Source organism: Aythya ferina, assembly GCF_964211825.1.
Source record: "Aythya ferina genome assembly, chromosome: 2".
Classification (NCBI taxonomy): Eukaryota; Metazoa; Chordata; class Aves; order Anseriformes; family Anatidae; genus Aythya; species Aythya ferina.
The window spans coordinates 138,890,859-138,916,138 of record NC_140297.1 but is presented as its reverse complement, the minus strand read 5'-3'; the positions used below and the strand labels follow the sequence as shown (position 1 = coordinate 138,916,138).

The 25,280-nt window shown below is 41.1% G+C and overlaps 2 protein-coding genes across 11 annotated transcripts in view; one reads left to right on the top strand and one right to left on the bottom strand.

Moving 5' to 3' along the window:
- The first annotated feature begins 1,546 nt into the window (after positions 1-1,546).
- Positions 1,547-10,323, top strand: COX6C (cytochrome c oxidase subunit 6C). 2 transcript variants are annotated; one of them, XM_084510481.1, is made up of 4 exons: positions 1,547-1,623; positions 2,359-2,486; positions 4,113-4,251; positions 6,968-7,089. In XM_084510481.1, the coding sequence occupies exons 2-3, from the start codon at positions 2,373-2,375 to the stop codon at positions 4,230-4,232; spliced, it is 234 nt and encodes a 77-aa protein (XP_084366607.1). In that variant the 5' UTR covers positions 1,547-1,623; positions 2,359-2,372; the 3' UTR covers positions 4,233-4,251; positions 6,968-7,089. The 2 variants fall into 2 exon arrangements, with proteins under 2 accessions (XP_084366607.1, XP_084366606.1); XM_084510480.1 differs by lacking the exons at positions 1,547-1,623; positions 2,359-2,486 and adding an exon at positions 9,441-10,323 and having other exon boundaries at positions 4,230-4,251; positions 6,968-7,531.
- VPS13B (vacuolar protein sorting 13 homolog B) overlaps positions 9,575-25,280 on the bottom strand; it is a 459,486-nt gene continuing 443,780 nt past the window's right edge. For all 9 annotated transcript variants that reach the window (XM_084510475.1, XM_084510471.1, XM_084510472.1 and 6 more), the window contains 4 exons: positions 21,619-21,795; positions 19,056-19,158; positions 18,160-18,409; positions 9,575-11,641 (listed from right to left, as the gene is read on the bottom strand). In XM_084510475.1, the coding sequence (XP_084366601.1) occupies positions 11,396-11,641; positions 18,160-18,409; positions 19,056-19,158; positions 21,619-21,795 (776 nt within the window). In that variant the 3' untranslated portion in view covers positions 9,575-11,395. The remainder of the gene's footprint in view (positions 11,642-18,159; positions 18,410-19,055; positions 19,159-21,618; positions 21,796-25,280) is intronic.

The following is a 25,280-nucleotide window of genomic DNA, read 5'->3' as shown; positions in this document are numbered from 1 at the left end:
ATTTGGGTACAAAACCCAACTGGAACAGGTGTTGGAAGCCCCACGGACTGTGTGGACTGGGAAGGAGGCAACTGCTGTTGTCTGTGTGTTGTATGCCTCAGTGTTTGCAGAAGACATTTCCTTTGATGCATTGGGATGTGTGGAGTCTGCTCAGGTCTGGAAACACATTCAGCCTTATAATCAGAAACCAGCAACTCTGTGCACTGACTTAACGAAGCTGGTTACCTCTGCCTGCCTTCCATGGCTCTTCCTCTGATGTATCCTGTACCCCTTTTTATTCTTTATTTGCACTGTCCCAAACTGTCCTTTATACAGAACAAGGAGCTGGCTGTATATTCCACAGTAACGATGTCAAAGAATAAAAAAATTAGCATTTCTATTAGCATCTCAGCTATAACACAAAGATGCCTGGCCAGCAGTACCTCAGGCATGTGGGGAAACACGTCACATAGAAAAGAATTGAATGACCTGGCCAGCCATGAAGTGAGCTATTGAAAAAAAGCCGTCAGATCCTCTTATACACAGACCTAGGTCCATCTACCAAAACTCTGTCTCATAAACACTGTCATTTATAGGAAAATTCCTCACGCATTATTTATAATCATAGTACCATGAAGCCTGCTGCACTTTTATTCCAGTTAAATTCTCTGTTTCTGACATTGTGTAATATGAGGGTGTGTTGAGCAGAGCTTTACAGACCTCCTAGACAACCTTGTGGCCATTGCTGTTCTGGTCCCATTGAATGCAGTCAGCACTGCCCTTCTGGGGTTTCCTTAGGCCCTCAAAATCAGGTTGTGCCTATATCTTGTCATTTGTTCTGCAGGCTGTCACTAACATTTGCCTTTTTATATTAATTAATGCAAGAAAAAACTGTTGGACAGCCATTCAGTTTGGTACCAGTTACGGTAGCAAACTTCTCTTTGGTTTGAGAAATGCTGTTCAAATCAAATCTATTCAAAAATGCTGTTGCAAAGACTGTTCCCCCAGCTTGCTGCCGGGGCTGTGTGATTTCTCTCTGCATTTTCTACTGATGCCTTCCCCTGTTTCATCTCGCCAAACGAAGAGCCCTTCTCCTCAGCTTGAGGGGCCTGCCTCCTCGGCCATCTGAAGTCAGGGTCCCCAGGTTTTGGCAGGGGTTTGTAAGGCTTGAATGAATGCTTCACTGCACGGGAGGCTTTCACGGCAGGAATTTACAGGATTTCGTGTAAAACCCACGGACTTTTGCTAGGAATAAAGCGATTGAAAACGAACGATGCCACAGGCAGGCAGGTGGTGACGAGGCGGCAACCCGCGGCACCACACCATTTCCAAGGAACGGTACAAAGAGAGAGGGTGCCTGGAAGGGATCCATTTATTGTGGATAAAGGGATTTATTGTGAAGCTTGGCCTTGGGAAACTCTACAAATATTATTTGTTTTCCACTTTCACAGCGATTTGCACAGAGCTTTGTGGATCTCTCTCCTTCCCTCCTCCCCCCCCCCCCCAACACGCCTCAGCCCAACGCGCGCGCGGCGGGGCTTGACCCGCGCCGCTGCCCGTAGCCGCGCGCGGCCCCGCCTCGCGCATGCGCGGTGGCGGCGCCGCAGAGGGCGGGCGCGAGGACGGCGGGGGGCTCGCGCTGAGGTGAGGCCGCGCTCGCGACACCCCCCCCTCCCCCCCCCCTCCCCTTTATCCCCTCAGCCGCCCCCTCCCCAACGGTCGCCAACGGTCGCCAACCGTCACCAACGGCGGCCAGCGGCCGCGGCGGCGGCAGCGCGTGACCTCTGCGCGTCCCTGAGGGCGGCGGGCGCCCCTCAGAGGGGCGGCGGGCACCCTGGGCTCTTATTTTGCGTTTTTATGTTGTGCTTTTATTTTTGTGTTTTTCGCCAAGTCTAACGGTTTGAAGTTTGTTTTTTTGTTTGTTTATTTATCGGTTTCTGATGCTTGCAGCAGGCCTGCAGGGATAGGCCCGGAAGGGTTTAGGGCTAACTGCCTTAACGCCTGCCTTATTACCTGGGCATAAATAATACGGACAGGCAGCTACGGTCCTGTCATAATCAGGTTGCCCTTGAGTGTTGCCCATTAAATATTCTGATCACAGAACGGTTGAGGTTGTAAGGGATTAAATATCCTCGTCACAGGATGGCCGGGGTTGGAAAGGGCCTCAGGAGATCACCCAGCCTGCCCACCCTGCCGAGCAGGATCACCTACAGCACACAACCAAAAAGGCACATGCAGGGGGGCTCTTGCTTACGTCAAGGTGACTTTTATACGACACAAAAGGTTATGGTCTTTCTAGAATAAAATTAAAACTATTTAAGTAGGACTTCTTGTCCCACAGTTCTCTTCCTTTCTAATATATTTTTTATGTTCTTGTAGGGAATACAGCCACCATGTCGTCTGCACTGTTGCCTAAGCCCCAAATGCGGCGCCTCCTGGCCAGGCGGATGAAGTTTCACCTCTTTGGGGCATTTTTTGTGTCTTTGGGATGTGCGGCACTGTACAAGGTGAGAGCACTGCTCATTCAGTCATGAATAGAGTGCTTTTAAATTCCTAATACTGCTTTCTTGAAATTTGGGTGAGCTCTTCATCAGAAAGCTTCAGTAATGCATTTTTATAAGGGTATTTTCAGAATATAAATAAATACTCACAATCTTGAAGAAACAGCGTGAACAAACTGATGCCTTACACTAATTAAGGTCGTGCAATTTGTGACAGCTTAACCTTGAGTCTCCGAGGCCTAGGCTGCACTTGATTGTTCACACAGCTGATGCTCCTCCCGGTAACTGTCGATAGCCCATGTCTCTGTCACGGTGTCGGAGGCTCTGGAGAGCTGTCTTATATTTTGATTGGCTTCTGAGATCTTGATCATAAACAGGATGAAAGCACTGCCCATCACACAAAAGCTTTCAGTATGGGGAGGGCTGGTATGGTTGTTTTACCCTTTATTTCGGAGGTAGCAGGTAGAAATGGAGCTTTACATTTCCAAAAAAATCCCACTCACAGATTGCAGTTTGTTTTTCATGGTCCTTTAAGAGCCTCCTGACAAGGATAAGAGGGGTAATTGTTCTTAGTGCCTTTACTAAATCTTTCTTGGATCTTATAAGTTATGTTTTATCACAGGCAATTAGAACATGTGTTCCATTAATGTAATGGAAGAACCAGGTATTGCTTCACCCACTGAACTCATTCATTTGCAGCATTAAATACTCAGAAAACTATTGATAGAAGCAGCTAGAAATCAAGTTAACATCAGGTTAACAGTGCCGATTTTGTGGTAAATGTCACTAAATGTCTGTCAGAAACAATGAACTTGCACAGTTAAAGCCCAGCATCCACTTAACGCACCTGCAGAGAGGTGGGCAGGCTTGTGATGAGATCTGCAGTGCCTTTTTTTAATGGCCTGTGGTTTTATACTGCATTTGGCAGCCCCACATTAATACATCAGTAGGGCAGCGGACCGTGGTTAGAACAACTCCGATCTCAGAAGTAAATTACTATGTTATGTGTTGGACAAACCCACCTTAGCCTTTACTTCACGTTTTTTTTGGCTTTTTGAGCGTATCCTCGTGGCTCAGAGGAGCGAGTACCCGAGGTATCGGGACCACATCTTCTGATGCCAGTGAGCTGGAGGATTGCTTTGGGAGCCTTGTCAAATTTTACCAGACTTTTGCAGTTGACCTACAGCATAGCACAAATGTGGTCAAGTATTTTGGGATGCCATTTTAACTGCAGCTACAGTTCTGCAGCTGCCCACAGACACATTCAAAGGTTGGCGTAGCAATTTTTATTAAATGTAAAACTACCATCAGGCTGCGCAGGGGACATTTGAGTATCAATATAGACAATATGTATCTGGATTTTAAAAATGCAGTCTGCTTAAAAATGCAATAGGCTGTCTCTTAGCTGGCCTTTAAAGGTTTCACTTTAGACGTTATTTTCCAGACCAGCAGTCAGGTAGCCTGAACTGTGGATTTGAACAGGAGCAAAGCAGTTTTTTTACCAAGTTCTGTCATTGATCTAAGGCTTTTTTGACTTCTATCCACTGCTAAATTTATTAGTGTTAATAGCAAATAAATAAATACTGCTTATAAAGGTTTGCAAGCTCTAATTTTCTGTGCATTACTTTCCAGTTTGGAGTTGCTGAACCCAGGAAAAAAGCTTATGCAGAGTTCTATAAGAACTATGATCCCATGAAGGACTTTGAAGCCATGAGAGCAGCTGGTGTGTTTGAGTCTGCGCCGCCCAAATGATGGCAGACAGCATTTCCAGGTAATAAGCTCCTCTGCATTAGAAAGGTTGGTGGAAAATAACATGCTTCTTCCTGGATTTCTTCCTTTTCTATCAAATAGAAAGGCTCTCCTAAAGAAAAGGGGTACAAATAGCACTCCTCGAGAGACCTGTGGTTAGTACAAACATGAAGAAATACAGGAATTGGGAAGGGGGAGTAAGGGCAGAAAGGGAATCTCCTGAAAACCTTTAGGGCAATTTGCTTAAGTCGTGTGATGTAGCAGACCTCTGCAGGCAGCTGCCTTCAGAACAATTCTGTCTTTGCATAGAGAGGGGACCGAGCTTTTGTGTGAGACGTGCCTGATACCAACACATCGATGCGGTGACATCTTGAATTGTGTAGCTTTGGGCTATCAAAATCAGCTTACGTGTTGTGCTGGTGGTGGCACAGCGACTGAGAAATGGATCTCACTGTAAGAAACAGAGACAGCTTCCACACATCCTTGTGTCTTTGGAAGCTCGTGAGGGGAAAGATAACTGCCCATGAGGGAAATAAGTATTTAATATATACGTGTATGTATTTCAATATATAAGTATATGCTTTAAAAAAAACAAACATGATGGCACGCAGCTTCTTGTGTACTAAATTCAGATTTTTGCCTTTCTGAATTCAGCTTGAATAGAACTTTGATCACGATACTATTCTCCTAGTGCTTTTTTTTTGTTAGAGCACTGCCAAACTTTGTTCTTCTTTACTTCTTACCATAACATCAGGAAAAAAAAAGTCTTTATTTCAACCTTGTTACAGTTATTAATAAGCACACTCGGTAAACTGCACAGGCTCGAGATGTGACAACTCAACAAAGAATTCCTCCCCCCTTCTAGATCAAGATTTCTTACATTGAGTTCTCTGCTTCTCTTAAAATGACTTCAAACTAATCTAGAATGATAGCTTTTTCATTCTTTTGGAATGTTTTCATATTGTGATCATTATGTGATAATCTGTGGCTCTAATTATCCTGGCCAGCTGGGTTTTCTCAGCCTGTTTGCTTAAAGCAGCAAGATTGAATAAAATAAAACATTTGTACTTAACGCTATTAATACGAAATTCTGTTGTGTGACAATCTACAACTATCTGGTTACCGCATAATGCAATTGGATGAAAGAAGCAGAGCTCCGGCTACTCTAAAAGATTAAAAAAGAAAAAAAAGAAAATAAAGTGGCAGTCCCTTTTTCTCCTTGAGGAAAAAGTGTCTCTTCTTGAGTGATGATTTCCCCCCAAGGTAAATAATGAAATGATAAAATTTACCTGGTTTTATTCTCAGTAATTCAGCCTCTCGTTTGGCCCTTGGTGGTACGTAGCGACTTTTTAACTTTCTTAGACACTGGAATTGCATTCTTTAGTCAGGTGGCCTTCATCAGCGTGTTCTGAAAGGCCATCTGGTGGTAAAATCATTTGAAACAAACACTGTCAACAATGATCCATGTTAAATATTTAATTGGAATCACGAACGGGATTTTTCAGTGCAAATAGAGCTCCGCTCTGTAAGCTTATGTTCCCATTTGGAACTTAAAAAAATCAAGTTGCACATTGTGTGCACCTGTTAAAATTAAACGTTTCCTAAACATTTCTTCCATTCCTTAATTACACCGGCTCAAAAGAAAATGTGAAGGCTAAATCTTGATATGTCATTTTGTTTGAGCTGCTGAGGCTTTTTATTCCTTATCCTATTTATGTAAGAACTTATATTTTTCTATAGAATAGTAGGAGAAAAGGGAAAACAATGCCACTGTTTCAAATGCTCTAAAAAGGCTGTGAAAAAGACAAGTACACAAAACAGATGGAAGACATTTTCGTTTTCCTCAGTAATTTAAATCTTAGCTATGGAAGTTGGATGGAGGTTGAATCTGATGCTTTTTTTGGTATAGTTACCTAAAGGGTACGGTGGTCATGCATATTCTACATCTGCTCCCATTTTATTGGAATCTATTTTGTATGTGGCAGCAAATACGGTGGTTTAGCTTCATTTAATACTCACTCTGGAATCAGCACTTGCCCCCGAAACGAAGGAAATGCTAGGCAGGGAGGAGAATTCATTAGTTAAGGTGTTAGTTTGGGAGTCTGTCTGGAGTTTGTTCCTTCTGGGCACGTAGAGAACTCGGTATCTACATGTGAATTTGCAGAGTTTCAGCAACCTGGTGTGGACTTTGGGGGTACTGGTGATGGAAAAGAAGCCCAAGCATAAATCTGGGGAGTGTCTTACCTCTGGAGTGTGCTCAGTAATACAATAAAGGGGTGAGTCATGGTGCTAACCACTTGCATGACTCTTGTCATGGAGCACAGCTGGTCTTGGATTGCGTTCAATATAATGTGGAGAAGCAATTTGAATTTGGTTTTCTTCCTTCCTTGGTAGGTTGCCTACACCACTTGTTTCCTCTCTGGCTCCTATCTGAAAGTTGCATTCCTTTCTCTTTCAGGCCCTTAGCAAGATTGATTCAGTTATCAGTGCTGCATGTATAGTGAATCTGACGTGCTGTGCAGGATCGTTCCAGCTCTTGATTTGTTCCATGTTTCACTTCTGTTTGCCACATGAAGGGTGTGTGAATCTTAAACTGTCAGGAAATAACAGGGGGAATTCCTCTAGACTAAACCACCACATAAACATTTCTCCCTCTTGCTTTGCATTCATACATACTAATGTCTTTGCTGAGGGTATGAAGTTTGTCCAACATAACTTAATTTCTTTTTATCTTGCAGATCCCGTCCTGTCTGAGGAGGCTTGATGACCGAACCTTACTTGTTCACTGAATTATCAAGTGTAATGCACTTCAGTGCATGACACACTCTAATGTATCTCAGTAAATAAAAAATGTACATCAGTGGGGCTTAATTGTCTTCATTAATGTCCAAATGCTTAAAGGCTGGAAAGAGCGGTGGAAAGTCTTCATAAACCGCTTTAGACAACCAAGTCTGGTTTTCTTTCCCCCAAGAATTATTTGCATCTTTGTTTTGGCCAGGTTCCACATTTGATAACAAAGTATATTCTTAAGCAATTATGGCTGGGTTGTCTTTGCTGCTGCTGGGAATGTCCAAGAGGACAGTTGTTACAGGAAGGGAGAGGCAGCATTTCTGGAAGGGTCTCGCTTACCTCTGGCTTCAGAAGCAGATGGACCTCGAGATGAAAGAAACTGGAGGAATTCTGGAAATGCACCAGCCAACCTTCGTATCTTTTTCTGGTGCCATCGTTGCGTTGCCTTCCTTACAGCAGCAAAGTGTTACATCAAGACTTCGAATCTACGCCGCTGCCCGCTCCTATACAAGGTATGTAACTGTAATTGGAAAATGACTCCAAACTGCAAGTAGATTCACATGTATGTGGTGTACAAAGGGAAAGGCGATAAAAGGAGACATAGCAGAAGAGGAAATACTTACTTTAGGACATGAGGGTAATGAAAATGTCTCCATGCTGCTTCTAGACACACACAGCTCTTCATATCTGGAAGCAGTCAGCTGAGCACACTTAATTTTGGATATGTTCTGTAGTCCAAGACCTGGTGCTCCACCTTCTGCCTCGTTACCGGCCACACGGAGCGTGCTTTGTGTGCTGCCTGTAGCTGAGGCTGAAAATACACCAGTGCTACATAGGGCTGGAACTCCTGGTTGCTGAATGGGGGCACTGAGAGGAGTCAAAGCTGATCATGAGAAAGAAGGGGAGGCTTTGTATGAAGAAGCATGACAAATTAAGCCATCTGTGTTGTGTTTGAAGGTCTTCAGTTCAAATCCTGTTTGGAGTAACTCTTACTGTTCTAAATGGATCATTAACTACTTAACTTAATAGGTAACTGTGAGCAGCATTTGGACTAATGAAAGCACGTAAGTAATGTATTTGATCCAGCACATTAATAGGGAGCAACACGGCATTTTCTGTAAAGTTTCTGTAAGTGTGAGGCTGCCTTTGAGCAAAGAAAGAATGTGACATTAGTGGTGCAGGGGAAACCATCGAGTAATCAAAATACCCCCGGTCCTATAAATGTAAACCTAAGCTTAACAATAGCAAATGATACCAATTTATCTTCCAAATGTACAGTATAAACAGTGTGTGCCATTAAATACTGACTAACATTTTCTCAGCCATGTCTGCAGGTTTAAATAGCCAGGGGTCTTCAGTCATGCTGACAGCTTTGGAGGCAAGGAACTGTGCTGCTGCCAGGTGTGCAGGCTGGAGGGACTGCCTCCCTCTCAGCTCTAGCCCATGTAGTCTTCCCAGCTAATCCTATCGGTTCTCCTCTGTTGTTGCATCTTACAAACAATTGGGAGTGAGCCCTGGTGTGGCACAGGGAAGGCCTGTGTGAGCAAGACCCTAATCAGCTTCTTGTTACAGCAGCTGGCATGCTGTTTGTAGGAGCTGCAGAGCTGAATAACATGCCTGTCTGCCCTGAGACCATCTCCAACTATCTGTAAAGGTTTTTGCTATATTTATACATATATGAAATAATATATAAAAGGGATTGTTTGATCTAAACTACTTTGGGGAAGGGCTTGGCTTCCATAAGCCTGAGTGTGCCTCCAAATTTTTGGCTGGCTGGCTTTATTCTTGAGTGTTTGAGGAATGATTGATTGTTCTGGAAGCAAACTAAAAAGATAGATTTGAAGTTGTGAGCTCTCCAGGTCTAAAGAGCACTATGAAAGTAGGTATGCTCAGAGGGTACACATTGGAGTGCTTTAGCAGCTAAGTACAGGCAGCTGCTCTTTGGACAACTTTGTTTTCATAGTTCACACAGCTCATATGTAGGAGAGGCTGATTTATATGCCATCTCCACACATGTTTCCATACATGTGGTCAGAAGGGGGAGAAAGAACCTGCCTAATGCAGTAAAGATGCTAGCTTAATTCATTGAAGAAGAGTGTAATTCAAGCAAGTGTTTATTCCAAGGGAATATAATTCAGGAAAAACACAAATATAGCTTAAACAATGGCTGCCATCTACAAACTTTTAGGAATTAAACCACTGCCTTCCCTCATCTTTTACAGGTGTGTTTGCATCCCCTTGGCTGGTTTGCATCCTACCTCCATAATGAACAGATTAGGCTAATTCACATGGTGACTATAGCGCTGTTTTGATTCAGTTACTCACAAAACCGTAAAACTTTTCAGCACATGTTTTGGCAAGCTAATCATCAGGTTTTTACTTCCAGCATATTGTCATGATCTATTGCATTTTCTGGTACAGGACAAAATCCAGTCACCAGCAGGAATCCGGTGGGGTCGGTCTACATGAAGCTTGCGTGTCTTTGTTGTCACCGTTCTACACGATGACGGCTCATTCACTCGTAACCGAATGACCAAACAGCTCACAAAAACAACTCTTATAGCAATAGCTTTATTATCTTTAAACAAACTCTATATTACAATTTATGCATCAATATGCAAAATTAGAATTATTAAACCATTTCCATAAAATACCGGGAATGAATTGTATGTATATGTACACTTTTTCTTAAAATAGTGTTATTTAAACAATGACTCAATTATTAAATCACTATGAAATGTTGATAATTAATAGGCGTATTTCACATTCAGAAAGAACAACTCGGATCCCAGGCTACTGTATTTCAGTACACAAGAGACACGGCTTTTAGAAATATCTTTTAACAAAGCAGAACTCACGAGAAAAACGTTACAAATACTACATTCTTATGTACTGTGCTTTTGGTCGTATCAGGTATGCATAGAAGGTATTAACTAACTAAAGCAGATGTGTTTGCTCAAAATGATGATCAGACTTGATTCCAGTTCTTGTCTCTAATTCTGGCCGTGTTCAGGAATCCCCAGACAAAATGAATGTCCATATACGTATAACAGGGGAGAGAAGTTACAAGCACAGTTCAGAACCAAGCAGGATTTTTTTTTTTTTTTTTTAAGAAAGCTGCTCTAGACAGATTTGGTTTATAAAGTAACCTCACTGTGCCTGGAGAGAATGATTTCTTGTCTACTACAAACTGTAAAACATCTGAAAATAAGACACTTAGAAAGCTCATTTGTCTTGATGTGTTTAACATAGTATTCTTAAGTGTACTGTGATGGCATCATAACTATTAATGTAATCGGACCCCGTGGGTCTTTACTTTTGGATCAACCCGAAAAAAAAGATCTCATTTTGCTTAGCAGAAACATATCTGAAAGGTCGTATTTCTAAATACCCCTGTTTTAAATCACTTCTAAGATGATAGGCATAAAATGAATTAGGGCTTAATTGAACATTTACTACATGTAGTGAACATTTACTACATGTAGGGAGAGAGACCCAACAAGGCTATATTTAGCACCTGCACATCTACGGTACAATGAGCTTTAGATTCTTGGTAGATTTTAAGGAGGCGAAGCTCTGGTTCTTAAGTTTTTGAATTGCATGTCACTGGCTTCCAGCTAATGACCAGACAATGCACAATGTCATATATACATTGAAAGTCCTGAAAATTTGATGGTGGATGAAATAAAGTTTCTGTATACAGACAGTTTTAAAAATAAATTCATGTTGTAGTTCATGTTTTGTTCTCCAAACCAGACAAAGGCACTAGTTTACATTAAGGACTAATGTCCTGCAAAACTTCAGTCAAATAAAGGAAGCTATTTTAAGGTTAAAGTGGTGCTAAAACCCAGCTGTCACTAGTAACTTAAAACAGCCACACTGGGTTTTTCAGATTTAGTGGGGGAAAATGTTTTGCCTCAGGATGTACATGTTGGGGGGAGTGCATGTGTGGGGGAAGGCTCAGCCTTGAGCAAGTTTTTACAGCTGAGTTATAAACCTGGTTTATAACAGAAACTGGCAGACCCTAAAGTATGATATAGTATGTATTGATATATATTTGGTGTGTGTGGCAAAAATGACTCTGTGCACTCAATTCTTCCTTATTCCCTGATTTTTGGTAATTGAAAGAAAAAGGATTTTGATTGACCCGTAGTCTGAGGCTTTTCCCTTTCACTTCATTTATTTGCTAGAACACTTTCCTTCCAGCACTAGTATCTTGGCCAGGGAGCAGGAATGTTGTCAAGGTTAGAAAAGCTTAACTTCATTATAATCTCCTACTTCAAAAATTACATGCATCTCTACTCGACGTAGGTTACTGCAGAGAACGCATTATGCTCAAAATGGTAAGATATTACTACATTCACCACAAATATTTATTAAAAAAATCCTTTCCTCAGGGCTTTATTTTTCACCATGGTGAATTTGCTAATGAATACTTGGGCAAAATTTGGGTCAACTACATACTGATACGTTTTCATTACAGTTGGAAGGTGTTCAGCGGCCACGGCTTGCGGTGCTGGCATTGCAGCGGCAGTGGGGGCGAGGTGGTAAGATGTCTTGGTGACGTACTCCACGAGGCGGTTGTACTGTTGTTCTGACAGTCTCTCTCTAGCTCCATCTGCCTGAAATAAGGCAACATAAAATGATTACTTGACAGTAATGACAGTAAAATGATAATTGACAGTAACTGAACTCAACAGTGAAGACAGTAACTTGCAGATCACTTTGTAGAGTTAAAAACCTTCCTCCCTGGGATCTTGCTTACAGTAGTTTCATGGATGTTTTAACCAGCAGAGCTCTCCTGTAGTTTAGTGACTGGAGGAATACTCCTTTCCTTTGCTGTTTTGTACAGTTCTATCCTGAGATGCTCTAACTCCAACAATTACCTTAAAGGAGCCTATAGCAAGGTGAGGATCGGTCTTTTCTCCCAAGCACCAAGTGATAAGACAAGAGGAAATGGCCTCACGCTGCACCGGGGAGGTTTAGGTTGGATATTAGGAAAAATTTCTTCACTGAAAGGGTTGTGAAGTATTGGAACAGGCTGCCCAGGGCAGCAGTTGGGTCACCATCCCCGGAAGTCTTCAAAAAATTTGTAAAGCTTAGTGACATGGTTTAATAGTGGACTTGGCAGTGCCAGGTTAAAGGCTGGACCAGGTGATCTTAGAGGTCTTCTCCAACCTAAATGATTTTAACTCCACCATAGACAGGTCTAAGCAGTTTCTGCAAAGAATTTCAGGGATGAACTCCACACACCTTGCTCAAGAGCTGATCTTTACAACACATCAGCTCTTTGTAAACAGGAAAAGCATCTAAAGTCCTCTTAGAAAAACATCAATAGCTCCCAGCAGTGTTTATCAGTCAGACAGCATTTATAATTAGCAAACCTTTCTCTTGCAAAGTACAATTTATGACAACCCACAGCCATTTCTGGGAAGCTAAGTAAGTCTTTCAGTTACTTGATTCAGAATAAGGACTAGAAGCTACCTTCCAGGTGACTGGGCTATCTGTGACTGGATATATCCATTTGCCTCTGCTGACCGCTGACCAAAGAAGCATCCATGTATATATATATATTTTTTTTTTTTAAAAAAAAACAAAACGTTTTTGCTACAGGTGGTTTGGGCGTGTTATTAATGGAGAAGAAATTAAGGTATACATGCAAACTGCCTTTTCCACCAGGGGCTGTAGGGACTCTTCTGAAGAAATCCCTTTTTGTAGGATGAAATACGCTGAGGTTCAAGGCCCTAGTAACAAGGATACAATTAACCCACTTCCAGCTAAAAACCAATACTGCCAACAGAAAGGTGGCATCTACCCTATGGTTTCAACCCAATAAAGATGAAAAGCCATGGGCAAACTTGGCCCTGGAAAATCAGTCTGCTGTGCCCCTTTTTATTTTATTTTGAAGAAGGAACTGAAGATGACTATGACTAACTTGGGAAGGGCAAGCATGAGAGAAAATACCAAGCTAGCTGACTTCAAAACAACTTCCAAAAAAAGATATTCAGAAATATCACCACTGATACTAGAGGGGTATCAATATCAAAGTCATTCAGAACATAACTTATTTCCAAAATGTGAAAAGGACAGAAAGGCAGACACTATCCTAGGGATAGGGTCTGACGCTTCCTTATTTATAGTGGGAGAATTGCTGACCAATTTCATTTTTGCATGGTTTAAAATGTCTTTCTTTGTTGCATGTCACACTGAGGATTCAAAGACAGCTGTCTTCTGACCGTCTTTCAGGGGGTTTTACACATGCCTCAGTAGATGTGATGATATTTTCAAGCAGCACCATTGGATTCAATTTAACAGCCACGATCAATATCCTGTCACATCTCCGGACTGCGAGGCTCATTTTATACAAACCATTGCTTATTTGAAGAAACAATTAATATGATTCATAGATAGTGACAGATGTCACATTCAAATCAAAACAGTCCCCCCTTTTTTTTTTTTTTTTTTTTTTTAAAAAAAAACACTATGGCTTTGGAGAGGAATTTGCTGCTCAAGAAGTGGGAACGCTCCTGTTTTCAATCATCACCACAAAAATGCTGAAGGAAGTAGGCTCATGAACAAACTCCGAAGCTCAAAGATGGAGCCTATGCTTAGAAGCAGTGGAAATGATAAAATGGACAGAGGAAAGCTTGGTTTCATCCATATTCTTAAAGGGAGGGGAAAAAAATTACGAGGCAGACTGCTGCAGCAGATACAGAGCTAACGAGGGAGAATGGTGTCTGAATGATGGCTTCAGTCTGCAGTCACAGAAAAGGTAATACCTCATTAGTCAATCTGTTGTAGCAGTTGAAAGGAGAGAAATACGCTAAAGTAGCACCTATGTAAACTAGATTACACTTCTGACTCCACTCTGACCAAAAGATCAAAGTTATAATAGGAGATGGAAATGGTGCTGGCATCCCACTCCCCTACTTCTGTGAACCCATTCTTCATAGAAGCTCTCCCCATGCAGACAGGCTGAGGGAGCTGGGGCTGTTCGGCCTGAAGAAGAGAAGGCCCCGGGCAGAGCTTACAGCAGCCTGCCAGTGCCTAAAGGGGGCTGCAGGACAGCTGGGGAGGGACTCTGTGTCAGGGGGTGTAGGGATAGGGCAAGGGGGAATGGCTTTAAACTAAAAGAGGGGAGAGTTAGATTAGACACAAGGAAGAAATTCTTTACTCAGAGGGTGGTGAGGCCCTGGCACAGGCTGCCCAGAGAAGCTGTGGATGCCCCATCCCTGGAGGTGCTCAAGGCCAGGCTGGATGGGGCTTTGGGCAGCCTGGGCTGGGGGGAGGTGTCCCTGCCCATGGCAGGGGGCTGGAACTGGATAGGCTTTAGGGTCCCTTCCAACCCAAACCATTCTGTGATTCTATGATTCATTCAGCTCCAGGCTATATCCCATAGATATAGCACAATTATTCAGGAGGAAATATTAACTGTGCTTGGACGGTCTTCCAAAGTAACTGGGACCCTACTTGCTTCCAGATGACTTCATCTGTAACTGTCGACTTCTCCAGCCAGTTTCAGTTTAGCTTACATTGTCAAGACAACAACAGAAACTTGGAGTTGCTGTTATTCTACATTTTTTTTCCTAAATGGGATGTAGTATTGTCATTAACCAACTATTTTAAAAAACTGTAATATTTATAGCCAAACCATTCAATCAGTCACAACTTGGTTAATGGTTGCTTAATGCACCTGTTAGATAAATATTAGAGATTGTATGGCCTTTAATGTTAGAAGGTCACATTTTGGGGCTTAAGAACTCAATTTTTTTTCTAAAATTATCACTCGTAAAGAATAATCCTTCAGCAATTCTAAATCGACAGTGGCTACAGCATATTTGTTGTGCAGTCCAGATCGTGTGTAGCACTAACAGTCTATATAGAGCACACTCGGTAAGTAAGAAGGTTCTTTCTTTTTTTATTTCTACTACTAATTTAAAAATTCAGAGTGGTTTTCAGCTCTGGGTATGATACCTGTAGCACCTATCATGAAAACCCTGTTGCAGATCATCACAAAGAAATTCAGGAATGTTTGGAATTCCAGGGCCCGTCAGTTTTTTGCTCTCTCCATATTATAAGCTACACCAAAAGCAGCTGGAAGAAGAGGCCGTTTAGAGTTTGATGTCTGTCTGGAACCAAGCAGCGTCTCAATTACTTTGGAAGATAATCCAAGTACAATTAATGCTTCCCTTTCAATAACAACATTGTCAGTGCCAGAGTTTTCAAGAATCCATCCAGGCTATTCCTAGCCAGATGGATTAAGTTATATATTGTGGAGGCAAACAAGCCATCAGGCAAACCTATTGCTGAAGGAGTCAAAATATGTTCTATAACATCTCTGGTGATTACAGCTGTAGAATAACTCATGTTTTCTTTCCTAATAGTTCCAAGAAGCTGAGAGGCAAGGGGAGAAACTGTTTTGGGTAGAGCTGAAACAAAACTTTTGGCAACTATTTTGGGTGGACAATAAGACACAAAAGTGCATTTTTTATAATGTTGAAATTAATTGTTTAAATTTGTTGTATTATTTCTAGGGTCTTTGATTAATCAGCAAATTAGATATAATTTACATTTGGCAACATTACCTCTGTTTTCTGGATGACATGACTGGGCATTTTTTTAAGCAAAAAATTTTGGTCACCTTCACCGATGTCATCATGTACAGAAGTGTCAGCACTTCATGTAGCCGGACATCTTCAGTGCAACAAGAGAGCCCACCATTAATATTTAGGAGTCATGTCTCTTTAGGTGTAGGTTCTGCAGCTCTGAGGCTGCTTACCTGCAATTCATAGCTTGCTACTCCTAAGGATGCCTTTCCTTATCAAAATCAAAGAGTTTTTTTTTATAAATGCTCCTGTTGGGGAGCTGAAAGGGAGACCATGGCAGAACAGCCCCAAGCACCACAGAAGTGAAAAGCACAGCTGCAGAAAGAAAACTTCCAAGTATGAGAGGTCCCAATCCACTAAGGCAAAAAATAAGGGAACATTAATTACAAAATGATATTACATAACTCTAGGTAATTAGCAAAACTTTATGAAGCTTTAGGAATCTGTTTTTGCGTAGCTGCCTTAGCATAAGAAAAAAAAATCTTATTCTTGCCTGTCTTATTTTTAACTGCTCCTCTTTATAGCACATTTCTTTAAATATTCACAGAAATTCCACTGTGAATTCTGCATTCTGAAGGCATACTTATGCCAAGTCGGTTTTGTACAGCATCACTCAGCTTTTGATGTCCCGCCATCACTGACATTGCTCCACCCCTGGGGGCACAGTCACCGCTTTTATCATGCCATACATTTCCCCTGCATTCTCAAGGGCCTGTGTCAGCAGAAGACGTTGTGTACTGCAGCTGGCTGGCTCGAGGCTTACAGCTCCTGGCATTGCTATGCCACTGGAATAAGGGTCCCATATTTTTATCCAGAACTACACAAAGAAACATATGTATTTCATCCAGCATCTCCAAGGCAGCTCACTTACTGTGTGTAGTAGAATATGTATGTGGGACTACTGTACCCAAGCCATGTAGGGTTGTGCATGTACAGGCTCCACTTGGCCCAGCAGACTCATATATTTCCAGCTGCAGCAGCTATGGGGACTAGAATTAAGCTCCCTGTCCTATATCTTTCCTCCTCCCAGCAGGCACCACCCTCTTGCAACAACCTTTGGGCAAGTAGTGCTCCCACAGAGTAGCAGCCTACTCCTCACCCCTCGGATAACCAGATATAAAGACAAGAGACACCACAGGTGCTGCAGCCCAACAACAAAAAAATAATCAGGGCTGGTGCTAAGTTAGGGTTAGGGTAGGTTGAGTGCATCAGTAGTCTCAGGGAGAACAAATTATCTTCCTTTTTTCCTCCAGGACGGTAGCTCTGGACTGAAGAGGTTTCAGCACAATGGCTGCCTCCAGCAACCACACAGTGTTCAGGGACAGAAAAACTGAGCTTTGCCCACTTGCACCAAATTTAAGTAATGCCTCATGCAGTTTTGTGGTACAGGAAGGCAACTTCAGTCAACAGTCGGGCAAATGCCAGACTCTGTGAGACTGAGGTTACTGGAAAGACAATAAATGTAAGTGGAGAATTCAGCACTTAAAAAAGGAGCTTTCACAGAAATTCCACATGCTGTCATGACTCAGATGAACTCCTTGTTCTGCTGGAATCAGCAGCAAAATTCTTTGGTGACTTCAGCAAAGTTAGGATTTTACTGAAGGTGCTGAAGCCTCTCATACTTTTTGGCACACCTCCTACTTCCTGTTGTTTTACACGTGCTCTTTTTGCATATCTGAACCAGAAATTTCTGGTATAGCAGTCTATGAACTACCTGACACACACATGTTTGTTTTTGAATTGAACTCTCATATGACTCCACTTGAGAATTTAATACAATAAACATTGTTTCCCAAAAGTATAAAAATATACCATTCTTCTACCATTAAAAAAAAAAAAAAAGATAATTCATTCAAAATCTCAGTATTCAAATGGCCTAGAAATCTTTCAATAAGAAGATGAAAGATTTATGCTTTTACTGGCAAACACATGGTACTTCCAACCTCAGCAAAAGAACTGCTCCATTTTAAAGTCAGCATTTGCAAAAGGAGGAAGATTTAAGGAACTAAATACAGCTGGCAGCCAAGAAAGAGCTCTGCATTGAAACTGGGGAGATAAGAAACATGCTGAAAAGGAGGAAGCATCAGCATTACTGAACTGTTAAAACAGAATTCACAGAATAATAAAAGGAACTGTTCTCACTGTGGCTCTGTAGGCATAGGCAGCAGCTCTAACTTGCAAATAATAAACACCTCACACCCGTGAAGCTAGTCCTGAGATGCTCTTCTGAAACGAGGTGGTGATTACCAAGAACTTACACTTCTGCTTTTTCCCTCAGAAAATTGCTGTCACAGGTACTCATTTTCATGATCAATAAGAGGACAGAAGAGAGGAGACATGTCCCTTTCATCCAAAGGACAACCCAGTCAACAATGAGGTGTGTGAAATCAGCAGATAAATTAAAAAATTAAGTTTGGCACTTAAATCTCTGGCCTCCCAACCCAAAGGTGAGTGTGTGTCCATTGCTAAAAGCTTCACCCTCCCCCCCCCCACTGTAACTTCATTTTTGAATAAAAATCTTACTCAGTCTTTACCTCCACATCACAAGGCACTCTCTGTTGTTTTAGCTGCACCTTCAGCAGGTCTTTTTGCTGATCATCTTCCAGACAATCAATTTCAGTCACAGGGAATGCCTGCTGCTGCGTGTCTTCACTGATACTGACCACAAAGAGCACTTCTGAGGTGAGCAGCAAGCAGCCTTCGTGCTGCTGGCCTGATCCACTCACAATCATGACATCTAGGGCCATATGGACTTCGGGCCTCCCGAGAGACTGCAGCATTTTCCTGTGTTACCAAAGGAAAAAAAAAAAAAGTTTAAAAAAAGTAGTCAGTGTTGTTAGGCATTGGATCCTTGAGGACTTTTTTTGATCACTAATGTTCTTACTTAAGCCTGTAGCTATTGCCTACAAATATAAAATAAGCCATGGAATATATTCCAAATCTCCAATACTGAAAGATGTAAGACTTAAGATTTAGAGGATAAATGCGAAAATGTTATTTATCAAAACTCCTTAATCATTCAGTGCAAAATTGGCTAATAACCATGCTAGGTCAGCCTATTTCCCATCCTAATAGAAAAATTACCCTGAGAAGCGGCTTACAAATTCAGCACAGAAAATAAAGCTATCTTCACGAACAGCTGTTTCTGGAGATGTGCAGTATTTTTCTTGGGCTCAGTGCAATGATAAATAAGAGCTCACTGAATGCCATTAAATACAGATCAGCTCTGTAGTTCCAAAGCTGGAAGCAGATCAGCAGCCCATCATTTGCAGATTGGGTTTCTATGCACTACCTTTGTGTTTAATGTTCCTAAACAAACTGCCATAACTCAGCCTTTCCTAGGGAAGCAGCCTGTTAACTTGACCACAGGCCAGAACCTATTAATAAACAATGTGGATGTAAAAATGAGCAAGTGTCTAAATAATTTTACCAGACATATTTGACGTGGCTATTTGGAGCCTGCTCAACGTGTTGATCATTTGGATGAGAGCGCTGCTTGGGAAGCTGAGAAAGTCCAGCTCCATGCAAAATACCTGTGGTAAGAGAACGTAAGTTTTTTAGTAGTTGTTTTCTACAAAACAGTTACATGTTGTAGTGATGTCATCTGTTCAGAGCAGTTCATAAAATAGTGCAGGTCCAAAATGATATCACATCCTTGGAAGCCGTAGTCAAGATAAGTCATTAAATATTACAATGCAAGAGTTGTGCACTTAACCCCAGTGATCTTACATTAGCAAGGAACAAAAAAACCAACAACCTACCACTGCATGTTCTAAAAATCAGCCATACACTTGCAATTAGGAGAAACATAATGCTCCTGAGAGCCATCATTTCATAGTAGGATTGGACACATCACTTACAATTTCTGTATAAAAAATCAAGACCGTTGTTAACTTTCTTGCTTAATATTAAAATACTTCCACATACATGTCACGATCGGTACAAATTAGAAGGAAAGTTTGCCTAGATACTGTATTTAAATGTTCAGTTACTTAATCCAGCTGTTAAACACAGATCCATACACATTTATGAGATCTCCCGGGGCATCTGGTTTATTGTGAATTCTTCTTAGTGCCAACACAGAATGGAGACTACAAGAAGCAGTTAAACAGGTTTCTAAATAGACTATCCAAAGCTGAAGATGACACAGTACGTATGCTTTCAGATGGCTTGTAAACTTTTAGAGATGAGGTATGGTCACCAGAAAGAGTGGATTGCAAAACATTCACAAATTAAGTAGTTTTAAAAATTTTTACAAGAAAGTCAGGAAGTGGGCTACGCAGTAAGCACCAGTGTTATAAGGTTTAGTGCAAAGTTAGTCTTTAATAAACAGAAGATTTTTATTTTTTGGTCTAATTAAGCATTCCATTGAAGGAAAAGGCATTTTTGTGCATAAGGGTGTCAATAACTTAGATTCCTTTTTACACAATGGATAATAATTTAAACAAAACATCAGCACTGAAAAAAACCCTTTAATTTTTAACACACATGTTGATGGTAATACTTAAAAGCAGCATCCCAGTTATAACAGTTGGCTTACCGAGGTTCTCAGCATTATGTGAGTGAAAATGTTATTTACAGATGGAGAGAGAGAGAACATGTGTTTATTTCTGTGTGGTCCCCCACCCCTTGGTCCCCCCCAAGAGGCACGGTCCCACTTCCAATCCAGTTGTGGGTAAGAGTTACTTGAACTCTTGTGTTTTCCTCTCACGCACTGTCAGCTATTATTGATACAGTTTTTATGTTTTTTCCTGGCTAACTCTTTTTGTCACATGCTCATGGAAAACATGATGTGTTGTATACCGTATCTGCAATGAAAAGTCTCCTTCTACTGTTACAAGCTCCTTGATAAAGACTGCACCGAATAATTCCCCAGTCAAAAAAAAAAAAAAAAAAAGAACACACTCCCAGCCAGCAGACAGAAGCTTCTGATTTTGCCAATACAGGTTTTACACCAATGTTATGCACAATTCAGGAGAACAGATATTATTAGCACTCATACAAACTAGATAAAGTCAAGACAATTATTTTAAAGAAATATAATAATCAAATATTTACTAATTTCTTTCAATAGATTACTTCAATGAATGAGTTGTCAATGTAGTAGTAAGTGCGGAAACAAGATCCTAAACAAACTCTAGGAGAACTACTTGTATTCTAAATAACACATCACAAACATAAATGTGGCTAGCGATTAAAGGCATAAATCTTCAAGATTTGTCCAGTGCAATGAGTGAAGTAAAATTAATAACATCATCCTTGTATCAACAGGTCTTCCCTGCTCACCACTTCTTAAATATCTGGACCAATAGATTCCATTTCGTGACACTGGAAGCAAAGAAATCGGTGCATTTTGATATTTTATTGATTTATGGTTCTTGCTGGTCCAGAAGCACCTACTTCAGTCTGAAAGGATTCATCACTACTGCCACTAAGTGCTTAGTCTAGCCAGAAAACACACCTCTGGTCGTTACGAGGTTACCCGTGCAAACCACGGCTGTCCTCTCCCAACTCTCCAGATTAAAGGGGATGTTCCCACTACACGACTCCCTTCATTCTCCCAGGAACATAGCTCCCTCTTTGCGTAGAGGTAACCCAACTCTTTCCTTGCTGTAACAAAGCAACCTCAAAATAATGCTGTAATTGGGCATGCTGTTGCGCTGTTACATTTATGTCAAAAACTCTTTTGTAAGCACATATGTTTCTGTAACTAATTCTTCTGTATTCCAAGGATTACTTCATGCTCTCTGCATTCTGTGTTTCTGTGGCTGTACAAGACTGATCGGTAACACAAGAGAGAAGCACAACATGATGATTTTTAAAGAAAATTAATACAACATTTATAACTGTTCAGATGTGGCGCTTCTAACTCTTTCTCAAAGTCACACAGCTACCGAGCCGAGTAAGCAGACGTAGCAGGTTGTGTTTGAAGAGCATTTTAAAGTTCTGGTCATGAAAATTTAAACAGAGACGTTGGGAACAGAGAAACTCACCGTAACCTGTCTGGGAGACAAGTTCAGCTGCACCTCCAATTGGCTTAGTAAAGACACCCATGATCCCTTTGCCCACACCAGAGATAACGCCCTTGGCTTTATGTCCTGCTGAAGCCTGGCCCTCGGACACTCTCTGAAAGTTCTGCATCGGCTGATCTACTATACCAGCAATTGCACCTGAAAAAAAATAAAACCCCCCAGTAGTTAGTGAAGATTAACATTCCAGAATAAGAAACAATCTTACTACTGCAACTGAGTGCTGTTTGAATTTCAGGTGGTAAGCCACCCATCTTATACAGCCGTTTAGCAAGCAACCAACCCAGTAGCTAAACAATACCTTAGCTTCAGTTTAAGTTAAAACCCTACTTCCTTTTTTTTTTTTTATAATGTATTTTACTTTTTTAAACATTCAGATCACCTGACAGTATGCTTTCATCCTCCAGCTACGTTCTCTAAATGCTTCTGCTGAGTTGGTATAACGTAGCTCATTCTGGGTAGCAATTCTGAAAATGCTGGGCTTGGAATAAAGTCCGCCAGTCTTAGTTATGGAAATAAGATTTTCACATAAGCCTGAGATAGAATTCATGAGAATAAAAACTGCCTGTATTCAATAGATCATTTTTATATCCTCTTCCACTGCCAGAAACGTTCATAAGCTAATGCAACTTTTGATATATTACTGAGATTAGCAGAATTAGACTTTGAGACTTTTTGTTACTTTTTTGTGAAAACGATCATATTTTACTTTAATGTGCACGGGTCAAACTTTTACAAGTGACACAGTGACCTTCCCAGCTTTTAGTATCAACAGAGAACTCCAACTTAAATCTTCCTAAATGTAAACAGGTATGTGAGGTGGTACGTTTCTTTGATCTTGAGTTTACTCGAGCCACTTAACCACAGACATGTCTCTACTTATTGTAATTTTGATAGATAAGCTATTTGGAAATTGCGAAGAACACAACGATTGGACAAAGTGACATCAGTTAGAAAATGGTTTGCCTTATCCAAAGTTCTTTGCTCGGTGGAAAGCCAGTTTGTAGGCTCCTCGGATAGCTCTCAGTATGCAGCTTCTGCTGCAAATACCCAAGCAATTATTTCATGACAGGACCGAGGGTCACCTCGGTAACAAGGCATTTTTACTGCAGTGCAGACATCTTTGAAGATACTGCTTTGTATGTGGAAGCAAACCCAGGCATGCTTCCACAGCTTCTGACGATCACGGCAGAGGTATTTGGCCCCACATGTTCACCAGCGTGACATACGCCAGTCAGCTCGCCGCTACCCGGTCTTCAGATGGTTTTAGTTATTGTTACTGGATAAACAGAGAAGTTGCTGCCTTCGAACAACAAGAACCAATACTGAGCTTGTACACTGCTGTTCTGTCCAAATGAAAGACGAGGATGAGAAGAAGCACACAGTTCCCCAGATCCTTGTCCTTAGGATACTACCTATTAGCAATTCATGTAACTCGCATCCCCCGTAAATGCCTCCCTCTCCTCTTAGATACTGCTTCTGACTTCTGTATGTATGTAATTTGCTGATAAATGTATAGCATTTCTTCAGAAAATACTGGTCTACGTTAATGTCATACTCAGATTTTATTGAGATCACTTGCTGAAGCCAAGTGTGCAGCTGAACATTTACTCTTTGTAACGCAAAGGTCTTGAAGCTTCCTTAACTTTATGTCATGGAAACGATACAATTTTCAATTCGATTCTGTTTCATTGGTCCTTACAGCTGCTCCTGCTGCTTGACTGAAATAATACCCAACACCACATTACACAATTGGGATTGTTTGCTCAGTCTTTTCTTTTGTACGATGGGGATGCATTTGAAGGCATAAAACAATACTTGGTGTTCTGCTAAGTTACAGTATTACATTACCCTGTGACCTCCTTCACCCTATCTATCGAGGTCATCCACAGCAACTGTGCTTTCAGAACAGAAGTTATTGCCTTATTAAATGTAATCCACCTAAGTCCTTGCACTAGTAAATTATTTACTGCAATACACTTGAGCAATGTTATAAGGTAATAATAAATAAGAGCCTACTCCAAGGACCTGCGGTATGCTCCAGGCACTTCTCAGCTGGAATTAGGCCCAGAGGACAAGGAAACAGAATGGAAACTGCTGTGACTGTGTTATATAAGATTATTTACAAAGTACCCAAAAAATAATATATAGCTTAATTAGCCAGTTGTTTAGTACTTCCACACTTTCTGTTATTCTGCCATTTTATGCATGCTCTTTATTTCTTTGTTAGGCCACTGCCCTTTCACTTGTCAAATCCTTTTGCACGTTGTGCCTTCCTACCTGCAAAAAGTATAACCAACGATCTCTTCCCTCTCTGCTCACCCTTTGTAGTCTCTTATCTCAAACTGCAGCTCACTGACTTAACTCACTCGCCTGGTGGGGTCACTCCCACAAATCACATAATCAACTCTAACCGTACTCCTTTCATTTAAGGAGTGGCTGGTCCTAACACATTTGCATGAGGAAGCCAGATCTGTGCAGCTGCTTCCTTCTACACATCATGTATGAGCAGAGGGAAAATAATAATAATAAAAAAAAAAAAAAGGTCAAAGATTGAGCAACCTCAAAACCCAACAGCAGTGAGATAATGGTGACATACACGTGAGGTTCACTGCATCTCCTTGCACCAGAGACTGTGTGAAGCAGATATCCCGTGGTATTCATGCGGCTTCTTTCTTTCTGATGTTAAGTTAGTGAAAGAAGCACCGTACTGGATGGACTTACCACAGAAGGTCTCTCCCCTGAGTCTTCTGTCGGGCATGAGGTACATGTAGTGGTTCCTCCCTTCCCAGTCTTACCCTCGTAGTCTAGAGATAGCTGTGGCATCCTACCATTGTCCCATCCCTTCTTTTTCTTTTTCTTTTTTTTTTTTTTATCTTTTCTTTTTTCCCCTTTTATTTTCTTTGCTTTTCTTTTTTTCTCTTTTCTTTTTTTTTCTCTTTTATTTTCTTGTCTTTTCTGTTTTCTTTCTCTCTTTTTTTTTTTTTTTTTTCCTTTTTCCTTTCCTTTTCTATATTCTTCTCTTTTATTCTCTTTCCTTTTCCTTTTTCTATTCTTTTATTTTCTCTTTTCTTTTCAAGAAATGGTTCCCCATTTTTCTTTCCTTCCTTACCCTAGGCATTCAATTTTATATGCATGTCCACATATGTACACACACATTACGCATGTATAAAGAAAACCTCAATAAAATTAAACACCAAAGCAACAAAACAAAAACATATTCTTCCATTACTGGACCAAAGAAGTTCCAGCAACACCGTAACATCTGCTAAACATCAGCTGGGGTGCACTCTAGTTAATACATGTTGCTCAGTAAGCATAAAAAAGATACTTTGATAACTACAAAATTCAGATAGTTCAGAAGTATATCACTGTATTACTTCAAGAAGAATTTGATTACTGGCAGCGAGTCTGGTTCCTGCTCAGATTGACAATATTTGGTGAATGTAGCAAAAGCATGGCTTACAGAATTCAGCAAAGCTTGCTTTGCTTGCGACAAACTCTTCTGGACCAAGAAATAATTGGAAAATATTCCCAAGCCCCCACCAGGAGTAACTGGCCATGCTTTGTCGTGAGGCTGGAAGCTAGCAAAACTGAAACTGTTTCTGTTCCTTTTCTTTTCGCTG

Coding starts and splice junctions, on each gene's coding strand:
- COX6C (XM_084510480.1), top strand. CDS start 7,266: ATGGCTGGGTTGTCTTTGCTGCTGCTGGGAATGTCCAAGAGGACAGTT. Junction 7,532..9,440: donor GCTGCCCGCTCCTATACAAG/GTATGTAACTGT, acceptor TTTCTGGTACAG/GACAAAATCCAGTCACCAGC.